At 37.7% G+C, this 25,561-nt stretch overlaps 1 protein-coding gene across 4 annotated transcripts in view; it reads left to right on the forward strand.

Moving 5' to 3' along the window:
- Positions 1-25,561, forward strand: part of TRHDE (thyrotropin releasing hormone degrading enzyme) — a 252,723-nt gene that overhangs the window by 64,874 nt on the left and 162,288 nt on the right. For 3 of the 4 annotated variants that reach the window (XM_017733245.1, XM_017733246.1, XM_008632816.2), the window contains one exon: positions 16,392-16,518. The exons of the other annotated variant lie outside the window; for it this stretch is intronic. In XM_017733245.1, coding sequence (XP_017588734.1) covers positions 16,392-16,518 — 127 coding nt within the window. The remainder of the gene's footprint in view (positions 1-16,391; positions 16,519-25,561) is intronic. 4 annotated transcript variants of the gene reach the window in all.

Here is a 25,561-nt window from a genome sequence, read left to right on the forward strand (position 1 = left end):
TAAAGCAATTATTTGTTTGATAATGCACACAAAAGATACCTAGGAGTTAATGAGGTGCTAGGCTCTGTGTTAGTGTGCTCACCACTGTTCACAATCCTTGCTGGCGTGGCAGGCATTGGCTGGATAAAATTGTCCAGTGTGGCTCCTTTCTATAGACTCTCAGTGTTGCTGAGCTGCCATCTTCCACCAGCTCTGTCAACGCTGTTGGTGGTGGTGATTCCCAGTGCAGCCAGCTAACCACGCTCTGTGATTTTATACCTTCATGTTGGTACTTTCTTCTTGAATCCTTGACCTAATGCTGATGTCTCAACAATCTTAAAGTCTGTAACTTTAATGTTGTTTTCTGCCTCCAGACTTCCTTGCAGCTTTCTTTCAGTAGTTATACAGCTAGGCAAATATCAGAGATGGACCTGGGCATGAAGGCAGCTGAACCTCAGGGTGGTGAAAGCAGAGTTACCACTGAGGGTTATAGATGGCAGTGCTGGTATCTACATGACCAAATTACACTGCAATTGAAAGTAGAAGTAGTAAAAAAAAAAAAATTGGCAAACTTACCAATTTCATTTTATCAAAAGAAATAATAAAAGTGCATTTTCTGTTTTATCTTCAAATAATAGTTATGTTTCAACTTGTTAAGCATTAGCACAGTGCTGTACTGTTTGTGGTAAACTCACAATGGAAACAGAATTCGTTTTGGAATATGCCTACACTGGAATCAAAACACAAAAAGGAATCCACAACAACTTTGAAAGACTTCTGCAAACTTGCATTTTGTTCCTGATCAGATCTGACAATGTATTTTTAATGAAGTCTTGAACATCTGCAAACTGTTTGCAAGCTGGAATTTTCTTCTTGAATAGCTGACTGTGGAATCACAGACTCTGTAATCATGGATGCTGTGTCTCCACAGTACCTATTTGCAGTATAGTAATATAATAATCATAATAATAGCAATAATGAAATCTCTTCCCTCTCAGTTAAAGTTCCACATTCTGGATAGCATTTCATACTAGTATAATGTGCTATTGGCTGTTTATAATGACTCAAAATTACTGCAAATGGCCTCTAAACACCTTGTACAGCTGAAAATACATTTGTTTTCTGGGTTGTTCTTCTCCAGCTTCTTCATTTCAGTAAATGAATCCTGGAATCCACAAGTGTACAGGAGACTTCTGAACCAGAGCTCTTTTTCCTTTTCAGATTAGATTACAATATACAAACCTATTGGGAACTCTGGTTTTGTGTCCGCAGAATGATCTTAATTTGTTGCTGACTCTTACCACAGGAGTTAAATGAGTCAGAAATATTCACAGGGTGTTTATTGTTTCATCCATTACTTTACTTTCCAAATATATGTGTTGATATTGATTGTTGTAAGTTTTAAGTCCTTGAATATGTTCATATGAATGCAGTGCAGTGTACAGCTAGGAAAGCTGCTGTTATATAAACTAGCAGGAGTAGGTAACATATCCACTCAGGTCAGGTCTAGAATACCACAAATTTAATTGGAGAGACTGTATAGTTGTGATGTAGTGTGGGACTAAATGCATCACAGATCAACTCTTCAAGCATTGCAGCATCCAGTGTAGATGAACTCTTAAACTTGTATTTACTTTGTTTTCTCAGTTTTCTTCTAAAGATGCAGGACCAAAATGGCAGGAAGTGCTATCATATTTTTTCCTTACTGTGCTTACTGGCTATCTTATGTGAGCAACCTTCTAAATTGATTTATTTCCATAATTCCCAAGCCTTCAGTGACATAGGATTTGGAGTTTGTTCCAAAATATTTGCACTTTCTTCAGTGTGATGGAGATGCTTTGGTTTTTATGAGTTCAAAGGCCACCACCTATTAAACTGTTTTTATTTAACATTCATAGAGCTTTCAGGATGCCTATGTCTCAAGAGTCTGAAAAGCCCTTAGCCATCTCAGCTCAAATGACAATAAAAATCAACATTCAAACAAGAGTAATTTCTCAGAGTCTTAAGTGAGTGTGCTTTGCAGAGTGTGCATCGGTGAAACTTGGGTCAGAGATCATTGGAGTGGCCTTGGCTGGTGCTTAAGGGTCTGTGTTACCGTGTCTAGATACAGAAAATAATGGAAAAGAATGTGGAGAACAATGGCTGTTCAGCTGACTTACAGCTATTCCACAGCTCATACTTGACCCCATTCCTGTGTTGGCGTAAAATGAACGAAGCTCATCGTCTCTTCTTAGGGAGAGACGAGTAATTCTCAGTGGACAGTGGAGTAAAAGTACAAGCCTTAATGGGATCTAGAATGGAGAGTGGGATAGCATTGTCAGCAGAGCATCGTGTCCCAGGTCGTTGGCTGCGTTGCAAGTCAAGATTTATTAGCTCAGACATGGCTCTGCCTCTGCCATACACGTGTCTCTGAGCGGTGCTGGATTGTAACACGCAGCGATGCTGGTGCGCCTGCCAGCTCCTCTGTGCCATGCTTTGCTGCTGAGAGGAACTCTCCTCACAAGCAAGGTCAGGCTACTGCTGAAAATGCTCCCATCTCTGTGTGTCTTTTCCTTCAAAAGCTTACCATTTCCTGAGCTCACCACGTACAGGCCTGCAGTGATCTTGTGGTTAGTTTAGTTCTTTTTTCTTTTTTGTGAGTGAATGAGACCCTTTCATTTTGTTAGGGAAAAAATACCAGAGGTGAAGTTCTCTAATAACTGTTAGACATAATCTGTGACTACTGCCCTTTTAAATTTTTTTCATCAGCAAGCTGGGCAATGGTAAAATGCAGTAAAAGTCAGGAGACCTGTTTGGATTTGTAAGCGTAATGCACAGGGATGCATGGGGTGGGTGGCATTCTGGAGGCCCTAAAGTACAGCAGCTGAAGCTGGCTGTCTCATAGCCTTAATCCCTTGGGTTGGGTTAATGAGATTGACTGGTCCTTGAACCAGGGAACATTTTAAGCTTTGGCCTTCCATTTAAGAAGGACTCAGCAGCACTGTGAGCATGCAATACAGCAGCAATATTTCTCCCTGGGATTTCTTTCTTATTCCCTCATCTTTTTCTTCCCCCTTTGCTCTACCTAATAGAAAATGACAGCTTTGAGCACTTTCATGGGAAAAGTATAGTAGATATTTTAGAGTCAGTAGCCTCTACTTGAGAACTTTAGGCAAAACTGGCACCAGAATATTAGTCAATGATATTTATACAAATGTTTTTCTTAGAAGCTTCTGGTAGCAGTTTCCTTCACTTTGTAGACTGATCTGAAAACTCAAATTTTTATTAGTTTAATTTTCTCAGCCTAAGCTTTAGTCTGCTTTTGCTTTTAATAATCTTTCCACATCCCCATGGTGTTAGTGACAGTTTGTTTTTTATGGAAATCAAGTTTCAAGTTTCCAATCTTCACTGATACTTTGTTGCATATATTAAGAGTATACAAACTGCGGAACAGATCTTGTCTGTCACTGTCCTGCCAACAACACTCAAACACTGGAAACTTTGGGGAAAAGGGCTCTTTGAGGTCCTGTTCTGATATGTTGAACTTAGAGGAACCTTCCTTGCAAGGTCCCGTTTTATCCTTGCCAGTGCTTTTATCCATGGAAGCTTCCAAAAGATTTTGCATTTTTTGGTATCTACTTGCTAAAGTACACAAAGGCTCTTGCTGCCCATACACTGTTGATATTGCCACAGTAATTGTTCCTAATTGTTGTTAATCTGCATATCTTCCAGTTGTAGGCACAGTTTATGCTGTGGGTAGAGATATGATGGGAGCAAATAAAGGGTGCTGTTTTAAAGGTTTACCTTGCACTGTGCAAGGTATGTCTCATGAGAGGGAATGCTATCTTAGACTCTAAGAAAGCGTTAAAAGGAGAGACATTAATGAAGCTGTTATATTGATGTGAATGTCAGCTGGAAGCTAAGCAAGGGAATAGCTTTCTTCGTCAGCTAGAAAAAAGAGAGGGAAGGACTGTTCAAACAGCAGGGATCTGCTCCACTGTCAGCAAAGAAACATATCTGTGCAGTCCATTTTATTATGCTAGGAGCTGAAGCTATGATGGTGGTAAAAATACTTTTGTCTTCTTATTTCCCTAATTGACATGCTATTTAAGACTTAAACCTTTAGTGCACGTTCAGTTTTGCCTGCAATATGATCACCGTGCTTGATACCAGGTGTCAGAAAATTTTCCTCTTCTTCCCATCTTCCTATAATCCATTGGACCATATTGTTGCTTTGTGCTAGTTATCTTCCTGGGAAAGGAATTGCCTTGACTTTTTTGCAAGAAAGGGTTTCTTCTTATAATTGATCCTGTCTTAAACACTCCATTTTAATCTAATGCTAGCCAGCACGTTGATATGAATGAAGAGGTAAGCTCTCAGCAAATTGTTTTGTTTTAGGAAACCTGTATGATAGACATCCAGACCTAGTTTAACCCCAGCTGCTTAGCTGACTGGCTGGCTGTTTGGATGTAAACCAGATGTGGTGGTTGAGCTGTGTGACTGATGAGAAAGCATTGTTAGCAAACTGACCTTTTCCATAGGCATGCAGAGGACATTGCTGATTAATGTGCATCTTCTGACAGAAAATATGTCCTGAGCAGTGAAAGTTTGAAGATGAAGAAAGTAATTTGAATGATAAAATGTGCAAAAATATTTTGTGTAATCATAAACATCTGAGCATTTAATATATAGGAAGGCATTTGATTAATAACCCTGCAGTTAAACATTTTATAGTATTTAAATTTAAACAATTCACATGTTACATTAATGTGTATTTTGTAGACTAAAACCAGCATGCTTCAGAGTCATCACATTTATTTGCTTAAGTTTGTACATGCAAGAGTACTTGAATTTTGCAGCTTTTTCTGTCTTATGGTGCAAAAACTTCAGTTTGCCACTTATCTGTGTCTCCTGGCTGGTGGTCAGGTGGTAAATCACTTTGTTTCCTGGTTGTGGCCTTGGATCTTTCTCATATGGGAGTCCTGACACAGGAATAATGTTTTAATTGATTCAGCCCTTCTATTTTGTTTTCTCTATTTATAATTGTAATTTGCTTTTGAATTTTTTTTCCTCTTTTGATTCTCATGTTTTACACTGAGATTGGAATTCTCAGAAGGGGGCTGAAATCCTTCTAGTTGGAGATGTTAATGATAGATAACTATCTCTCTCCTAAGCCGCCCATGGTTTTGTCAGGGGCTAGTTGAACAAAAGTGTTTTAATATTATTAGTGCATTTAGCTTTTTTATTTTATTTTTATATTGTTCTGTCAATTTGGAGATTTAAAAAAAAAATTTGAAACATTAGTTGAGAGTGAGAACCAGAGATCTTAATGAAGTTTTTTAGTGGATTTTAGTGTGTGTTCATAAAAAAAATTTGATTTCTTGATTCCCTATTTCATGGTTTATGGTTTTTGTTTTCATTGGCCTAATTGCTTGTCTCTTTGCTCCTTTTAGCCTGAAGGGGCTCTCACTGTTAATAAGGCTTTTGCTCTTACTGGTGTAACCTGTTTTTTGGTTGTGTTATGGCTTTTGTACCAGTCAGGGCACAAAATTTCCCATGTTCATATTTTTCTCCCTCCTAAGGGCTAGGTACAATTTTTCACAAAATCTCCAGCTCAGTCCAGTGCAGTGCAGACTTGTCTACAAAGCTCTGTGTTTCTTCAATACCAACAAATTTTAAAGAGTACTTTAAAATCTAGTACCTTACAGCTCTAATCTGTTTACCTTGCAAACAGTCTTTCTATTGAGTTTACATGTAACTTTACAAGATACTTTGCTGTGTTCCTCTTGCTTACTGCTGCTGTTGTAAAGCAATGCATTGAGTAAATGCTCTTGAACTCACAGGTGAGCTGTGCTTCTGCTTTGCTTTTCTTGCAACTGTGTTTTGTCAGTGGTTTCCTTTATTTACCACTGATTTACTTTTTTTTTCCTAATACTGATAAAGATTACTGCAAACATGTGATGTGTAGGATGAAATTTATATCTACCAGATTTTGGTTTCCACTGTGGTTGTGCGGAATTCATGTGAAACATGAGAGTACTGACATGGCCTTACATTCATCTTTGGTTTGTCAGGTACAGTCTGTCTCTGTCTCCTCCCAGCTTTTTTTGTTATGCTCTGGACAAGTGCATCACTTTACTCACTAGCCATTTTGTAGGGGACCACTGTGTTGACATCTCTTAAAGTGATTACTTTTAAGTGAATAATAAAATAACCTTTGCCTTTAAACAAAGCTAAATAAGTCTCAGCATGGTAGCCACCTGGAAAAAGGTGTTATGGGAATGGGATGGCTACTCTTAGACATGAGTCAGCGTGGGGGACTTCAGCATTCAGAATGCTTCTAAATTAAGCAATTTGAGGGATACAGGTCTACAGTTTGGAGTAAAGTTTAGGTTTGGTTTTTGAAAAACATGTTGTGACTGAGGAACTTAAAAACAGGATTGTAATTTTTTTTTTTTTAATTTGTGATGGAAAAGGTGGTGTTTTTCAGAAAATCTATTTTAGGAAAAGTAATTTGTTGATTTATGATGAAAAGATGATTTATCGATTTGGGGCAGAGATATTCAAGTTCTATTTCTGGCTCTTTTTTAGACTTTTTTCCTAATATTAAGCTCATCTTTCTGTAACTTTCATGTATAAAATGAAGATGATAACAGTTCATTTTCCTCATGTTTTGCCTGTTATTCTTAGGCAGAAAGACTGAGAATAACAAACATCTCTCGCTCCTATTTATGTAGTTGACTAAGCACAGGGAGATTGTGCTGTCATATTGACAGTCTCCAGACAATGCCAAAATATAAATAAGCAGTTACAGTGTTTGCATAGTATCATTTCAAATGGAATCACTCTCAGGTAGCATCTGTGTGCTTGTGACAAAGCAGTCTCTAGCCAGGTCAAATTTGGCATGCTATAGGGCTGCTGAACATTGTAAGCCACTTCTTAGCACTTTCTTTAAACTTGTATACTTCTGTAGCTCTTCTTTTTTTAACCAAAAATAGGTGAAATATTATTTATGAATGATGCATGATGTGAATGCTTTGACTATAGAATAGGGAATAAATAGTATTTGAAATAAGAGAATTCAATCCAATCCCAGCCCAACCAAAGGAAATTAAAATTGGGGTTAACCACTGGGGTAAATCTACTGCAGACACGTTTTTCTGGAGGAAAAAGCCATCATTGGCTTTTTGTTGTTAACGTGTTGTTAACATGTTCACATCATCTTACCTCTGGGGTTGTGATACAGAACTTTTATGTGTAATAGGTAAATAATGTAAATCTTTGTGCTTTGTTACTTAAAGCTATGCTGATGTTTTACACCTGCAAAGGACTGCAAGAAGCTTTAACCACTGGGAATCTCAACAGTTTAAACACTGAATTCCCTGCAATAGCACTTCAGAAGAATTTGAACCTTGCTCCTAGGCTGAAGTTCTGTAATAACTCAAATTTATCTGTAACCAGTCTGTCATGGTCCTCTCTTCTCTCCTGTCATGGTCCTCTCTTCTCTCCACAAATGTGTTCTCATGCTGTTTTTAGCTCTGAACTCATGGTGACCAGGTGAGGAAGCTGGGCTACCTGGACACTACCCACCTGGTTAGTGTAGTTAGCTGACTCATCTGGCTGGCAGGTTGTTGTGAGAGGAGGTGAACTCTAGTGCTGATGTAATAGAAGAGTTGAACCTGAATGACTGAGTATGTGGTAGTGAGATTGTGGCAGTCTTAGTTGGCTGAAATGGCTATGAAATGGTGTCTGCAATTAAATTTGTTCTACATTAGTTGTTAACATGTTCACTTTCTGTCCCTGAGCCATTTCAACAAGATGATAGAGATTCTAAGTGTTCTAAATTAATCTTAATGGCACTGTGGTCAGTGACATAGCCAGTATTTTACTGTATGCCAGCTGAGCACTGGTTGGATTTATATGTGAGTGCAGCTCATTAACTTTCCAAAGTATTTTATGATCTCAAGTTAGAAATTGCTGCATGTCGGCATGACAGTTTTGCCTCCTGGTAGAATATATTGTTGCACCTTTGGCTGGAGCAGTTGCATTTGTTTTGGTTCAGATCAGAAATTGATGAGACAACTAGATGCTTGTCCCATGCCCTCTTTCACACCTCTGAAAATACCTGGCAATCCCTTTGCTTAATATTCCTAATTTTTCCACTGTCACCTGGAACTCCAGAAGTTTCTCTCACTTCTTTCTCCTTCAGGGTTATGCTAAAAGTGTTTGTCCAGGAATATAAATTACTTCTGTTCAAAGCCTCTTTCTCTTGCCCTGCAACAATGTTCATGCCCCCCAGTGCTTGCATTTAGTTTCCTGAGATATCTCTCTACTGCTGTAGCTCCCTCAGTGACCATTTCTTTCATATACACTTTATTTTTAGTGATGACTTCTCTTGTTTTAACTGGTCTGTTAAACCAGTCTCAAATGAGGATTCCAAGACGATTTGTGCTTACTATAAAAAAGAGTTCCATCCAATCTCCAGCGAAGGTGTTTCCTAAGAAAGTATCAGGTCATTGAATGCTCATTGGTTTCAGCTAGCTCTAAGAAAATTCTTCAATTTCTTAAACATGTTTTGTTTTATTTATATTCAAAAAAGGCTCAGTGCAGTGCTCAGTTTGGAGTAAAATCATCTTACAAAGGTGAGCTGTTCCTTCGGTATTCAATAAGCACATTTCATTATCATGCAGTCTTTTTTGAGTATTGTCCATGATGAATAATGAATAGGAGATTCATTATTCTGTAATTCTTCTGTAATTTCTTCCCATTATCACATCTATGTTCACTACAGCAAAATTGGTATTTCAGTACAGCCACCTCTCTCTCCTTTACTTATCAATGTTGCAAAATTTATTGCATTTGCACCACGCAGAACTTCTGGAGGTATGTGCACATGTGAAACAATTCATACACATTCTTAGCGGAGCCTGGCCTGTAGCTTGTTTGTGTATGTAGCAAACTGTTATTTATTTTGAATTTATCACATTTAAAAACCCATTTGAGATGCAATGCCTTGGTTGCAGAAGTGATCCAGGGAGTTCACAGCTGAGGCTGTTGGATCTAGACATGTCTGCTATATTAAATGTGTGATGTAACCATATTTTTATCTCTGTAACATTAGTAAAAGCAATACCTGTGCCTACAATAGTCAGTGAGCAAAACAATGATAAAAGATTTCAGATTATCAAGTAAATTGAAGCTTCTAAGTACAGAGGCAATGCGTGTGTTTTTCAGCTGAGAGTGTCACTGGCTGCTGAAGTCTTACAGGTGAAGTAAAGGGCAAACCACTATTTTGTCCCCCTTTATAAAGTTTGAAAGTGACTGCTCTGTTGAAATGTTAGGGCCTTCTGTAACTATACCATGTAAAGGCATGTTTGAATTTAAACACGTATTTTAAATTAAACTTACTCATAAGCCCTTTCTGAACTGAGATTTTTAAATCATTTTAAGATCCCAGATGTACCAGTGCTGGGCTGAACCTGTGGGTATAGTCACACAGAGGACTGGAACTTGTTTGGAGGGGCCTCCCAAGAACAGTGCTTTATGTGGAGTTTGCTGGCTTTGAGGAAAGGATTAAAGAACAGACATTATTCCCAGGATGGCTTTGCTGACACCAGTTGATGAGCAGAAACATCTGTTTCATAATGGGAAAGCACTCTAAGCTGCTTTAAAACACCTGACAAAGTTACTTTTAATTCTGTGCGAAGTAGGTGGGAGGGATAACTATCCTTAATTGTGGATTCCTGTGTTGATACAAGGTTACCTAATCCATGCTTGCCTGAGAAAACAAGACTTATGGTTGTCACCAGACTTCTGCTCATTTTCCATACCCTCATTTACTCTGCCTATTCAGACTGAAGTACATGTAACAAAATGGATGGAAGACAGGAGAAAGGAGAGGGGTACATCAAGACGTTAGCAAAACAGGTATATGCCAGCCTTGGAACATTAGCCATGTTTGCTTGGAGAGATGCTCTAATAGTGGGAAGCTAAATGAGAGCAAGGCTCAAGTCTCTTTTGGTTCCACACGCCTATGTGATGTGACAGCATTCAGAGGTGCGGAAAGGCTCTCCATGCTAGAGGGTACTTTTGGGAGTGGTTTTCTCTGGTGAGATGGTTGGCAATATCTGTGGTATCAGATGGTTTCATACAAGGGTTAGGATTATATTTGCATCTTCTCATCTTGTCAGCCTCAAAGCTGACCTTGCACCTGGTTCTGTGACAGAGATGCAGCATTGTTACCGCTGTGTAAATTCTGCATTAGGCTGTTTTCAAGATTCAGAGAGCTGTTTTCTTTACAGCACATGAGATAGAAACATAAGATCCAGTCCTGCTTCTCATGATCTGAACTATCAGTGGCTGTGACCAAAATGCAGCCCTTTACTTAAAGAACTTTTTTTTTTTTTTTCCTTCCTGTGCAACTGACTAACAAGGACTGCTCGAGTGGTGATCTAAAAACATGGACTGTACACATGGCAGATGCTACTGGTGAAGGTTGCCTTGGCCGAAGTGTCCCTAGCCAAAATGCAGCCCTTTACTTAAAGAACTTTTTTTTTTTTTTCCTTCCTGTGCAACTGACTAACAAGGACTGCTCGAGTGGTGATCTAAAAACATGGACTGTACACATGGCAGATGCTACTGGTGAAGGTTGCCTTGGCCGAAGTGTCCCTAGCCCAGAGGCTGGACCAGTCATGTCTCCAGAATGTCTGAAAGCCCCTGTAGTTAACCAGAATCATTCAGCTGAAGTCAGTGGATCGGGCCTTTAGAGCCCGATGAGCCATCTGCTTGTGAAAACAAGCCTTTCCTTGCTAAAATAGAGGTGCACTTTATTTCATTGGAGCAGGATTCCTCATCCAGCGAGCTGCGATTCCCCCCAGGGCACTGGGGAACACAGTGATGGCAATTAGAGTGGTCTTAAGACGTGGAAAAGATGGCTAAACATTTAAAGAAAAGATGACTTGCAGAATGAATGCAGACTGTTACAGAGGATTATTGTGATCAGTAAACTTTACTATAACAACAAATGAAAGAATACAAATGTCTCGATATCAAGCAAGGTGGTACTCCCCTAAAAGGATAACACCACTGCAAGAACAAAGGTTTCAAAGGGGCTGCACACATGAAATGGAAGGTGACACAGAGAATAATGTCTTCAAAAGCAGGCTTCAAATGTAGAAGTGCATATTTAATTCTAAAGTAAGAGGTAGGCTCTGGTGTATGGCATGCTTCAGGCATGCAAACTTCTTACTGTAACATCCTGATTTCTGCCAGGTTGTCAAGTTCCTTAATTCCCTGGGAAAGCAGGTTGGCAGCCTTGTGGCAAAGGTTTTTAGTGTCTTCTTGTGCCAGAGGGAGAACATTGTGCAGTTCTCTCTGGTCTTCCACTATCTTTACTGAATTCCTGTAGGGGAGAAGGTAGGACCCACAGTCTTTTTGCACTTAGACACGTGTAAATAATGGATTTTTACTTTTTATTTCCATGATCAAAATGCTGAATGTATTCCATATTCCTCCTACCTGCATTGCAGAACTGTACAAACCCTTTGGTTTGACCCGAAGTATTTAATATAATGTGAAAAAATTACTGCAGATTTTTCCTTACAATTCTTCATCCATTTAATCCTCTTCTCCTTTTCACTTACATTTTAATGCAACAAAAAAAAAAAGAAAAGTAGTGATTTAAAAATTTCAAAATAGAACGGTTCTACTTCTTTTGAACCTGTTCCTCTGTTTTTTATGTGGTGAAATTATCACTAGTCTTTGGTATAATGGAAATAATTTTGGTGAACATACAATAGAAATTAAGATGTGTGTTGCTCTCTAGAGTTGTACTTGTCAGAATTTTACCCATTGTACCTTGCACATAGTTACTAATTCACATTTTTTTGAAGCACTCTGAAGTAATAAGACAAGAATAGCTCTCCTTTTTAAGTGTTAACTTTGTTTTTGATGGATAATTTTTACTTGCTGTAGACATGAAGATTTTTCTCATGCGCTGTAGTTAATAACCTGACTTCAGTTAGATGTGATTTGTTTTAAATATGTTGCACATTTCTTAGCATATATCATGACTCTCTAATGGAAGCAGTTCTCATTTTACAGTCACATTTATCTGTGCTGGCAACCTGGTATTACAAATATTTATAAGTTTTCTTTGACTTAGTTTATGTAGCAAATGCTGAAATACTAAGAGAGACTAGAGAAAATGTTGCAATATGTACAAATTGTTTGTAAAAGTATGCTGTTTTATATAGCAAATACTTTTGACTAACTATAGAGGAGTAGGCTATTGATCACTTATAACAAATACATGGAATTTACCATACAAGTTTCAGGAGTATTTTAGTATTTTTTCTGATAAGGCCGCCAAAATAATTCTAAGAATTTGAGTAAGGTTACTAATATTTTTTAAATAATCCTTCAGGATGATTTCTTTTTGGAAATAGTATCTGAGCATGACTGAGTATTGTGTTTATTTAAAGTTCTTATGAAACTACTCAGGGCTTCTGGAAGGCAAACAAAGGGAAATAACTCACATTTTTGCCCACTTTAGAAAAGAATGAGAAAATATACATTGCGGAGATTTAATTTAGAATGTCTAATAAATTTTAGAGTTATTAACAACAGAGTCTTATAGAGAGGAGGTCTGCACTGTAGGACTGCAGGTACAAACCTAGTTGCTCAAACTTGTGGTAAGGAAGGAGGCAGTCAGTTTGACAGTTTGAGAGAAAAATGAGGGGGCTGAATTTTTCTTCTTAGTAGTCAGAACTCCTGTTGAAAAATTGGTAGTGGTTGCAAACACAGATGTAAAGGAGGCTGAGAAAAACCCCTAGAATTTAGGTTAACTGTGTAAACTTTGTTATTTTCATAGGTATTATGACAGTGTCATTATGAATAGTATTCCTCATAACATTTTTCTGGTATTTTTCAATGAGGGACACAGGGAACTATACTACATCAGAACACTGGCAGTGTGCTGTTAATATACCTGCTGTCCAAACAGAACCTACCTTATTAATTCCCAAATGTGGAAGGGTGCTTGGTGCAGGTTGTTAAGTGGTCACAAGGATGAATGCCTGCTTTGAATTCCCTCCCTGCCTCTGCCACCAGAGTTGCTGTGAGATGCCAAGTAAATCACATAAACTGACACAGTCTCATTTAGTCATTAATCATGTATTACTGATTTTGTTAATGCCCAAACTAAGACACCTGTGGCCAAAGCTTGTATGAAGTGTTCAGCACTGAAGTAAGATATAATGGGAACAGTGCTTTAAATATGTGCAATAAAACTGTTAAATATAATTGACATTGAGAGGTGTCCAGATAGGCACCCAGAATTAGTCTTAGTCTCTCTTTGTTCTCCACTTTCTTACATGAAAATAATAGTCAAACCTAATCTTGCAAAGATTATGAAAAAGAGCATTAATAATATTTGCAGGGCAGTAGGTGCCATTGCAGTGAGTGATGAATTATGCACTTATGCAAGAAACCTGTTTGTCTTTTGTAGGAGAACATGTACTGCTTTAATATATATATTTAGGCCTGACCCTGCAGAAAAGTTTATTTTTTCTCTTATTTAAATTACCGTAAAATTGAATTCTTAGTACAGTGATTGAACAGCCTGTGGGAAAGTATATAACAAGTGGGCATTATTGTTCAGTCCAATGCAGTTTTAAACTAACACTACCTACCTGCCTTTTGAAATGAAAGTAGTAAACAAACAAAGAAATTATTCTAAACAGATCTCATATCTTAGTCGTCATTCTGTTTAAGTTCCTCTTTGGAGCAGAATATAAATCTTTATAGTCCATTGCTTTACACCAAGAATCTTCTTATAAATGAAGGAAATAATATAGTCCCCATTTGATGGATTTGGAGGTAAGATATGGTCAAGATAAGCCCATACACATTAAAAAACATCAGTGTGTGAAAGTTAAGGGCTTCAATTTCAAACTTATACGTGCCAGCCTTTGGACTGAACTCTGGACCAAGCTCCTCACGTTGTGAATGACACCTCAGAATGTGTCATCCAAAGCAGTTAGCCAGGTAGGCAGAGTGTCACAGACTGTCCTCTGTGGTAGCCCTCTGCTAACCAAGAGGGAATTTATGAGGCCAGGGTAGGTCTGTGATGGTGTGTCTAAGGTTGTCTGTACATTTCATGCTCAGTGGTTGCTGGGTGAAAGGCAGAAGCAAGACCCAGTGTTTGAAGATGTTGACTGCTTTGACAATATCTGTTGCCTCAAAGCCCCTGAGAGACCTGGGCAAAGGCACGGGTAATTCCTGAACTGTGTTCCAGCTTAGGGGTGACCTTGGTGTGAGCCATGGATGCCTGTCAGTCCAGAGCTGTTCTGGGCAGGCAGAGAGGCACCCAGGGAAACTTTACGGGCAAAATAAAACTACATTCAGTGTTAGGCAGGAGACAAAATGAGAGTTTGCAGCATTGCAGCTTTTGTACCTTGGCTCCATCTCAGACACCATTAAATGCCTTTTCTATATTTGCCAGAAGACATTCATTGTAATGCAATAAGTTGAACCTTGATTTTTCTTCTATCTGCCTGTTATTTTCTTCCCTTCTGTTGTCCTCTTTCTTATTATGGACAGATTTGGCCACTGTCAAATTGAATGATTTCGTGCATACTTGGTTGACTGACTCTTTTTTTTCCCTAATTTGCTGATACAGTCAACTGTGCCAGTAAAGCAATTATGCAAAATTGTGTATAAAGGTTTAATGATACAAAACAGTGTTCATCACAAATCTAATTGTGATTCTTAACATTCTTCCATAAACTCTGTGGTTAATAGCTATTTTGTTAAAACCTGTTTTTGGTTTAGTAGATAAGGGAACATTTAATGTACATGTCACTGTTAACTTTGAAAGGAAGCAATAAATAAAAATAGTGATTTGGACGAGTTCAGATATTGATCTATGTGCTTTCAAGTAGTGATTATAAGAAGTCTGCTTTATTACATATCTCATCAGGTTACACTGTTACCTGTTTTACATTACGGATGATAACTATGTATGGTTCATTGTGCACCGAGTCTAATACAACACAAAGGTTAAATACAAAGATGTCATTGTAATGAAGCAAATAATGTGTCTCCATACTGAAACCCAAGAGACAGTGGATTAAAACAGAATTGACAGGTACACTGTACTTAGGCTTGATATCTGGTTTTCCCTTGGATAACTGAACTGGTTCAGGACAAGAGCAGTAAAGCAATACTTGGTAATACTTTTGTTGAAGCCAAAAATCCCATTGGCTTTTCTTAGTCCAGAAGAGAGCATTTAGAAACATTCCAAAGCTGATATTTCTCCTTCATGTTTGTGTTGATATTTTCTGATTTCTGCCTTACTGCTGTCCTCGGAACCCTGGCTAGGATTTAATCCTACCGCAGAAAGTACTGGCGAGTCAGATATTATTATTAGGACTGACATTTAGTAGAGTCTCATTTATGTCAGGTCATTATGTACTGCAGGGAGAGACCTTCTGCCACAGTCACTAGAGACAAAGCACACACTACTTCCATCAGGCAAGGTATGAGGAGGGAGAACGGAGAGTGGCTCTCCTTTCTATCCCCTTCTTGGTTAGCAGTTCTCAGCTCTATGTCATCTTTGCATGAAGGAAGCACTATGGACTGTAAGGACAAGGAAGAGAGAATAACCTGGCAGTGCTTTCTGCTATCTCCCTAATCAGGGTCACACTTGGATGCTGAATTATGAAGGTGAGTTCTGTTCACTTGGTTCACTCCAGGTAGTGAAATGCGTGAGCTGTGTTATACTGAACAGAGCAGTCTGTGGCTTATATAAATAGCTTTAATTTACTGCTTTCTGAATACAGAGGCCTGAAGCAGTCATGGAGGTTTCAGGAATGTTAATTGTTTGTGTACATGAATGAGCTTAGAAATGGTTGTTTTTGCAGTCTTCCCATAGCTCATGGAGAGTAACGGTGTCACTGCCGGAGAAAAGAAAAAAGAATGATTATTTTTTTTCTTCACAGTCTACTAATATTTTCAGGGCTTGATATAATGTGCCTTTAACAAACCATGAACTTGTCCCCTACGGAGTCACTGCATCCTGCCTACATTCAGTGTAGGCAGAGAGCCATTATACTAATCCACTCTTCCATCATATCTCTAGCAAACACATGTTTTTTCTTCGAATATTTATTTTGATACAAGGAGTGCTCAGTTTTTTATTTGGCAACACAAATAAGTAGGAGATTGTGACTTCTGAACTTTGCAACTTTAATTGTGGTAGTTCTGGTTTTCAACTATGACATGTTTTGACAAATGTATGACAGTCATATATGGCTTTAAGGGAATAATCCTGCCACCTCATAGCAACCTTAGAGTAATTCATTCACCTCTGCAGGTAGGATAGGTTTAAAAGGCAGATGCTGAAATTGGACTTTTGCTTTGTTTTTTAACAGGTACGGTTATATGCAAGGCCTGATGCAATCCGAAGAGGATCAGGGGACTATGCTCTAAATATTACAAGGAGACTCATTGAGTTTTATGAAGATTATTTTAAAGTGCCCTATTCCCTGCCAAAATTAGGTAAGATTTCCCAAAGAATGTGAAGTTAACACAGAAATGAGAGATTAAGTCAGCTATTTTAATGGAATTTTAAGACTGTAATGTATTGGATTTCAAGTTAAGGAATGTTTGGTTTAATTTAGAAGGATCAGGAAGTAAGAAATTTTTCCTTGTAGAGGAAGGGAAGCCAGACTGTGCTTTCTTCTACCTGGAACTGAAAGGAGCAGGAAGCAAACAGTATTTATGTTTGTTAGACAATGGGTAGAGAACCCGAGACCTTTCACTGATAAGTGGGCTGGGTTTTTCTTTGTTTTTCGGTTGTTCTCTCTTTTGGTCCTTAATTCTATGAAATAGCCACTGGAAGATGTTTGTTCTGTAATATTTTTACCTTGGTGCCTCAGCCTTAAGTGGGGAACAGAAATGAAAATATTAGTGGAAACTGGGAACCTGTAGCAGTGCAAGACTGTGGGTTTGGGGTTTTTTTTTTTTTTTTTTTGTTTTTATGGTGCATATGGCTTATTAATGATGATTAGTAGGCAAGCTTAATTGTCTAGTTGTTTATTGAAACAATTGCCGTGAATTTGTTTTTCTGTGACCTAAATGTAAACCCCATCAATTTCTATTATTTTTTAAAAATGGGTTTTTCTCATCCTCCCTTTCACCACAATCAGTTGTTGTCCTACTCATTTAAATACTTTCCACAGTATTATTACAACCTCCCTCCTTTGGAGCATGTTTGATAAAGATTCAGAAAAGCCTATTGCTCAGCAGCAGGAAGAAAGCATGTATTTGATCAGAAGTGTTGGAGTTGGAACCACAGGTGATCCTCCCAGGAAGTCAAGGTTTATTTCATTAAATCCCTTGCCTGCTGAGTAGGTTTATTGGACTTACAGCTAATCATGTAGGAGATAGATAATGTAATTGATATTTCTAGATGAGGGTATTGCATTAATATTTTCATAAGTATGTTGTGACATTTATTTCTTGGTGTCTTTTAATAACAGATTACAGGCAGTGTTCTCCTAGAGAAATATGCAGATGGGTTAAACAAGCATATGGCATATTTAAGTATACACAAACTTTCTGTGTATACTTTCATATATGTCTTCAAGCATATTAATAATGTTTTGTAAAGGAAGTTCTAGGCTTACCAGAGCCAAAAATTTAGAGGGGGAAAAAATAGTCAAGAACTTGTTGAATAGAAAAGATAGAATAGAATAGAATAGAGAACATAGAATGGTTTGGGTTGAAAGGGATCTTAAAGATCATCTAAACATCCAAACATCATTACTTCAGGTAGTTTATTGAGCATGCCAGCTGGCAGCAGCAGTAGTAACTGTATCTGCTTCATAGTATCTTTCAAAATTGTAACATATGGTCTTTAAACTCAACATGCTATATCCATTGTCATTATGCTGTGGCATATCTTTTACAAATATCTCATTGTAAGTGAATATATTCCAGTTTGGATCTTTTTGGAACAGAACAGGAGGAATAGTCACAAGTAAAATTGTATTTTTTCATCAAATATTTGTAGTAAAATTGTTAATAGGAAATGCTGCTTGAAGACTTTAGCTATTCAGTAGTGATACTATGAAAATAATTACTGTAGAGCATAATTTTTTTATAATACAGCAAGGTTGAATTTATTTAATGTAAACATGGGAAGAAAAATGTCTAAACTCAGTGATGTAAATATTTTTTAAAATTTTATTTGCATATTAATACAGGTATATTTGTTCCAGTTCATCCAACCACTGATTGCTATGTTTAAGCATGTGCTGATATCTTTAACCCAAAAGAATGCTGATTTTTTATTTTTGTTTTAAACTTGAAAAAAAATTCCAAAGGTTAGAAGATTAGGGACAGTAGTCTGATGGGTGAATAGAAGGACTAAAAATGGTAATACTGTAATCTGTCTGTGAAAGGAATTTTGCAGTAGTATTGAAGAATTTCCGAAATGAAAAGATAAAACAGCATTAGTGATGGCAGTGGAAAAAGCTTGTGCATCAGGAAGATGCATTGATACTGAAAATGCACCTGGACTTTCCTAAAGCTTAGGACTCACCTGATTTACTGCTGTCACCACTGCAAAGGATTGAGTACTTTATTAAGGTTTTAAGAAAAATGAGAATTTTGTTTTGGGGGGGGCATTTACATACTTTTTAATTTCACTTCTAAATGTGAAAGTGGGAGTTAAAAATGAAGAATGTACTTTGGAAAGCTTTTTAATGTCAACAGTTTTATAGAAAATGTTCTGTTTCAAACGTAGATTTTTTTTAAAAAAATTGTTTCAGGTACTTTCCAGTTCTAACAAGAAAAAGCTTAAACCTAAAGAGGTTCTGTAGCAGCTACTGAGTGAGACATTATTAGTGTCAGTGGTGTGTGTGGGGCTGTGTGTGTGTGTTAGAGTTGGAACCATAGGTGATTCTCCCTGGACAACAGACCTGCCACCCTTGGCCAAGCACTTAGTCATCTATGTCTCATCCATTTGAACTCTCTATATGGTAGGAGTATCTGAGGACATGTAGGCTCTTCAGATGTGTTGCTGTATCAGAAAGATCTGTGTTCATTTGTTCAATTCTGAGTCACTGAGGTCCATTTCCAAGGCATTTGAACTAGTGTTTCTTATCTGAGTTTATAATACATCAGCCAGTGTTCTCTGTAGGAACCACTTCCTCCTGTTGCTCTTGACCACCTGACTGTTGGTGACTAGGCTTTCTAACTGTGCTTACATGCAATCAGATGGCTGTGGCTGAGATTTTTTTACATCTTATGTGGTCTGTATTGCCTTCTGAATGCACTGGAAAAGTAGATTTGTTTTCCAATTGATGTGAATTCTGGTAATGAATGTGAATTGGGAATTTCTCTAACTTGAATTAACAATTTCCACAGTTAAAAGTTCTACTTAGCATGTGGGTCTCTGCATTTTTTCCTACACCATACTCTGAACTGGAAGGTGCTTGTTTAAGGTTTCAATAATTTTTATATTAATTTAATTTATGAAAAATAAAGAATGTCTTTTAAAAAACCCTAGATTTTTCCAAGACTATAATACTATCATTATAAACCTTAGTTAAAGTGATGGGTAGATAAAGTATTGAATTTTATTTAATCTAAAAAGATATGCAGAAGGATTTTTAATTATATTCCTATGGCTAGTGATTACAAAATATTTATGTATTTATATCACAGTTAGTTTTAATCCTGTTTGCACTGTACAAAAAAGTGCTTTGCATGCATAGAGCTTTTTCTTATGAGGGTCTTTGAGACTAGAATAGTCTTGAATTTTTCCCCCTAAAGCCCTGATCAGTTGCTGTTTTGAAGTGAACAGAGCCTAGAAATTTAAAAAGAAAAAAACCCCCAAAACTCAAAAAACACCTTAAAAGAGAGGCTTCAAAGGTCAGAATAAAAGTCACACTGTGGGGAATGATAAGGTAATCAAGCACTCTTGCCATGTGGACAGCTGTGATTTAGTTGTAAGTGGTTTGAGGTGGAGAGGCTGACTGGCTTTTCCAAGACTCCACTGCATCTGGGGTCACATGAGAGTGGAGTAGAGTGACAGAATCCCCTCCCTCGCCCTGCTGGTCACACTGCTTTTGATACAGACCAGATTGGCTCATGTCCAGCCTCTCCTCCACCAACACCCCCAAGTGAATATATTTTCAGACTTCTTAAAAATATTTTTCTGTAGATTTGCTGTATAGTAAACTTTGGAGTTTCATCTGATATGTTTTATGTGGTTATTGTTTGGTGGATTTTTTTCCTTTACAGGTATGTTTGGGATACTAATTACCTGCTTCATGCAAAAGTTATATGGTTTTGTTTTCATTATACTGCATAAAACACTGAAGTTGTGAGTGCAAAGTCTCAGAAAATGATTTTCCAAGGGATTTAGTGAGCATGCTGCACAATGGAAGACAAGATTGGACCATTAACATTTGCTCATGGAGTATTTTTGGAGAACAGGATTCAGTTTTTAAAGTGTGTCCCTGAAGAATTTAAACCCTTTCTTATGATGTGAGAAATAGCTCAGCCATTAGAATGAAGAAGTTTAGCAGGGGAATGTTCCCGTTCTGATTTTTAAAAGAAACTCACATACCTCTGTTCCATTCCCTGATTGTTGACTGAATATTTTGGTGAGAGAGAACTGCTGCTGCCTGGTGCAGTGTGAGTCATTGCAGGCCCAGAGAAAAAGTATTGAAATGCTGTTGTTATGTTAGCCAGGTGACTTGCTGTGAGCACTAGTGATTTACTGTTCATTTTGATTTAAGTGCTTTACTATTAGCTTGACTCTTGGACATGTTCCTAACCTATTCATTGCAATGTTGCCTTCTGCCCTGCTTGATCTTCCATCATCTCCATCAGCACTTTCTGTGCTACTGCTTTCTTCCCCTTCGTTTGTCCTTCCTCCTGTCTCTGTTGTTCCTTCTAGGGTGAACCTCCATGTTGTTGCCTCCATTTTCTGCTTAAGTTATGCTAAAAATTTCACAATTCTACCCTCATACTTTTTGTCTAGCAAGGTGAGGCTTCCTGCCACCTGTCCAACTCTGAACCAAAATTACTGTACACCACCAATTAAGATAGCTTGTTTTTTCTTCTTTGTCTATAAAATTAAAGCATTAGTCAGTACTTTTGGAATGAGGAAGGGTGGGAGAACAGGCACTAAGAACTTGATTCATGTGCCTAAACATAATTAGCTGGTACTATTAAATGCCATGGGGTATCCTGAGAACTCTTAGCTAATGTACTGCTGGCCTCCAGGTGAGATTCTGTTGGGCCATGGCTGGCCCATACCTGACAGTTTCACATGGATTTACTGTTGTTTAATAGCTTTGACCATCTCAGTGGGGGCTGTCACCCATGTTTAGGCAGCAGAGTTGAAGCCTACTATTTGACCAACGACTTGAAGTAAGCATAACACTTCTGCATACAGATGACTATTTGTTGATACAGATCTTTCCTACATGGAAAAACTGTCACTTTTTCCCTGGCCTTTGAAGCCTCTGTTTTGAGATTTGGGGTGTGGCTTTGGGATGCAAGGTGTATTTATTTCTAAGCTGTGAGCACTTCAAAACAGAAACTGGTCAGGACACCAGGGGAAAGAAAATTCCAGCTCCAGCCATAGGGAAAAGCAATGTGTTTTCTCAGAACAATGCTTTGATACAGAAAAAGGAACTGTGAATTACTAAACTGAAACAAACCACATAGGAAATCAATCCATAGTATGATGTTAACAAAGGAGGGAAAAAATAGTCATCATTTAGGACTTACTATATTGCTCTAAACTATTTCAAATAATAAACCAATTATTTCCATTAGTGAGTTTAATATGCCTCACAGTGGGCATTCTAACAGGTTTTGGTAGTTTGTTAAGGGGTACCTGATCTCTCTCTGTTGCATTAGCATGGCAAGTCTGATATTGTTTGCAGGAGATGGGAAAAGTTATGTATAGGAAAAAAGTAGCTTTATATAGAATAAAGATGAATGGGCCCTGGTGGAAATAATCCCCTTCTGAATGGAATGTTTTCTTTTCATTGTGTTGTGATTTCCCTCCCCTCTTAATTGTGAATTCTATTATTAATAGAGTCCATACCTCTCAAATAAGGAGAGTGTTCAGACAGGAGTTTTATTGCCAGTAGCAGTTCAGTCAGCCCATAGTAAACAGAAGGTGACCAAGTCTGACAATATCCCCGCTGGCTACTCGGCTAAAGCAACTTGGCTTTTAAATGAGTAATTAAAAAAAAAGAAAAAAAGAAAAAAAACATACCAGAGGGTAATGTTGTTATGAGAGGGTAATAGGATGTGGGATTGTGGGAGATTCCCTGGAAATGTCAGGACTGTCTTTGAGCCAGGAGAATCCTTCACCTGAATGTAAATGGATTTTTCCCAAGCTGCTCTTCAGTATGTCATTTGAGCGGTTAGTACCAATGTAGAAGTGGGTGCACTGAATTTCAGCAGTGTCTATTCTTAGTTCTCTACCTTGTTAGAAACACACATGCCTTCAGAAAATGATGCATTTTATCATGAGTTAGGAAAAATAAATCTTGACTGAGAAGGTACCAGTAAAGCTATCTCTTTTGACTACACAGAGAGGAAACTAATCTGGATAGTTTAAATTTGATCTCTGATTTTTAGATGGATAAAAGACAAGGTGAGTACTTCTGTATGATTTATAAAATGGGGTAAGATCTTTGACAGGCACAGAAATCTCATAGAAATTATCGGAATCACCAGAATACTGTGTGAACTTCTAGCTGGTATGAGATAGTTAAATGTCTAAAAGCTCATGAATCCAAAATACTTTTTACATAGCTGTGACTGAAGTGGTTTTCATTATAGTTCCTTTCACTTGCCTGAGCAGGGCTCTTATACCTGATGGACCATGTCCAGGTTTTGAACTAATTTTATTTTTAAGAGAGGCTACAGAACAATTTTAATAACCTGTTTGATTTGAGAGTCAAGAGGGTTCATCAGAGACTTTGACCAGCAGCTGAGACCTTTTATACAAGCAACTGTAGCTTTATCTTAGAGGAGCGTATGTAGGAAAAGCTTAGGCCTTTGGTACACAATAAACTTCATGTTTGTATAGGCATTATGAACAGTAGTTTTTATTATAGGATAGGGTCTATATGTCATTAGGATACCGTGAGAGTTACTTTCTGGGGTGGTGTGACACTGTGAAAGTTATCATGCAAAGCTCAGAGCTACATGGCAGAAAAACAAATACAGAAGCACAGTTTTATTTAACCTGAAAGTCACACTATAGCCTATTTCCTTGGTCAAGACAGGCAAGAAAACCTTAAAAGACATCTCTCCTGCATGTCTCCTTCACTGAAGGCACTTGTTGTTTGAAGAGTTGTTAGCAAACTGATTTGGGATGCTTAACTGTAGTTTCAGGGGTAATCTGTACCTTCTGCCACTTACTCAAAGTCTGAATGGCTGGAATGACAACTTCCATGCAGAAAGACTAAAAGGAGATTTTAACAATACTTGGACTGTGTTGTTCCTTTTGCATAGATAGCAATTGTTTTCACAGCAATTTAAAAAATACTGCCAACAGTTTATTGCTGATTACTAGGAACTTTAAGAGTATGTGAATTTACTTATTTTTCATATTGGTATCATTGCTAAAAGTAAGTGAGAAGAAAAACAATTGAGTTTTTGGTTTTTTGTTTTCCTTTTTTTTTTTTCCCCCCCTCTGCAGCACTGAAGAAATATTCCTGTTAGCTCTCCATGTTTTCAATTTTAGAAGGATTGTGCTCCTTTGGGATAGTTTGTTATGCTCTCCAGATGGTATTGTGACAAAGCTTGTTTTCCATTAGATGCTGATTTGAGGTCAGCAAATATATTGCATCGAGAAACAGAAGTTTCACTAGGCAAAACTGATGAGAAAACACTTTTCCCACTGCCTTACTTAAACTGATTTGTATTTGGCTTTGTTTATTTTCTTATGCTGGTTTTGAAATATGCATGTATGTATTTTAAAATGTTACCTTATTCACACATAATGTAATGTGAAGATCATGACAACTCCATAATTGGCCCTACTAAGAACATTCTTCTTCACTATGAACCTTGTGCCATAAATAAAATAGATGAGGGAAATACATACACACACACACAAATCTAATATTTTTCCTAGTAAATCTAAAAGATATGCATTTACGGGTGCAGTAGGAGTTGGAAAAAAGTTGCCGCCTATTGAAAATATCCTGAATATTAGAAACAGTTAAAAGTCTTTCTGTAGATGTGTAAAAATGAGCTTTCACATCTTGCTTCTGTTCTGTAAAAAAACCCTATAGATACAGATGTAAAGAAGATACATTTTCAAATATCAGCAAAGAGCACAAGGAGCTTCTTTCAAGGGATTATGACAGTGTCTTGAAAAGATCATAACACATTAAAGTGGGACTTAAGTAGGCCTGAGATTTCTGTTCATACAAAAGATGTGAAAAAGTATATAGCTACTGAGCTGAATAAATCTATCTAGATTCTGCTGGCTTAGTTATAAACCTTCCACCTGTACTAGCTAGTTTCTGTAAGCTACTGAAATTCAAAGGGATGTATGTGCTCACCTTTTATTGCTTTAGCTAAGGATATTGTAACTGAAAAATATCCCAACACAATGAATTATGCTACGTTTGCAGTTCCATGCCTGAAGCAACTTCATTTTTACATTAAGGAAACCAGTGATTTGCAGTGTAACAATGAAAATATTAAGATGGCTGAACAACTTTCATTTTAACAAGTGGATTACCATTGTGCATTTCCCCCTCGCCCCACCTTGCTTCCTGTGTGCTGGCAAGCTGCTAGCAAGCTTCTTAAAATGGTATATGGACATTTAAAGAATCACTTAATTAAAATTCTGTGGAGATCTCTGGCAGGTACTGCTAAACTTGCTTTCCCTGGTCTCTCTTGTTGTATATGAATTCTCCTTTTCTTTTCTTCTAACTTATTTAAATGCCATCTGCTCGTGTATTTAAACCATAACATTTCTAGATTCAGGACCAGTTCTGTGAAGACTGCGATTTCCGTCGCTCTCTCCGATTCTTATCAGTAACACTTCTAACAAAGCTGTCCTTGTGAAGATGTATATTTGTCATAGTGATAGCACACTTCAGAAAGTGTATTAAGCTAAAACAACTCCCACTGTTCAACTAAAAAATATGTTCCTTGTCATATGCTACTCCTTGCTGAAATTAACCTTGGGCAACATTTTAGTCTAGAAAAAGCCAGTTGCTTTTTCTTCCCAGAGTATTTGGCACAGCTACACATAGTTCTGTTTTTGTAAGTTACTGGGCAGTTGAATCCTGAAGTGGGTGGGAGCAGGAGGGAAGGTGACAGATGCACGAAAGAACTTAGAAATGGGTCCTGGAGACCCTTGTAATAAGTTTCTGCAGCTATTGCTGTCTCCCTGGGGGGCTTACATAAATCTTTAGAAACTGTTTCCAAATGTTTCACTGAGTTTGTGGCTTTGTAATTGATCCTGAGCTCTGCAACAATAGGGGACTTATCAGTGGAACAGGTCATGCCAAAAGAGCTCCTGAAACATGTTTTGTTC

This window comes from Corvus brachyrhynchos, unplaced genomic scaffold (assembly GCF_000691975.1).
Source record: "Corvus brachyrhynchos isolate BGI_N302 unplaced genomic scaffold, ASM69197v1 scaffold32, whole genome shotgun sequence".
Classification (NCBI taxonomy): Eukaryota; Metazoa; Chordata; class Aves; order Passeriformes; family Corvidae; genus Corvus; species Corvus brachyrhynchos.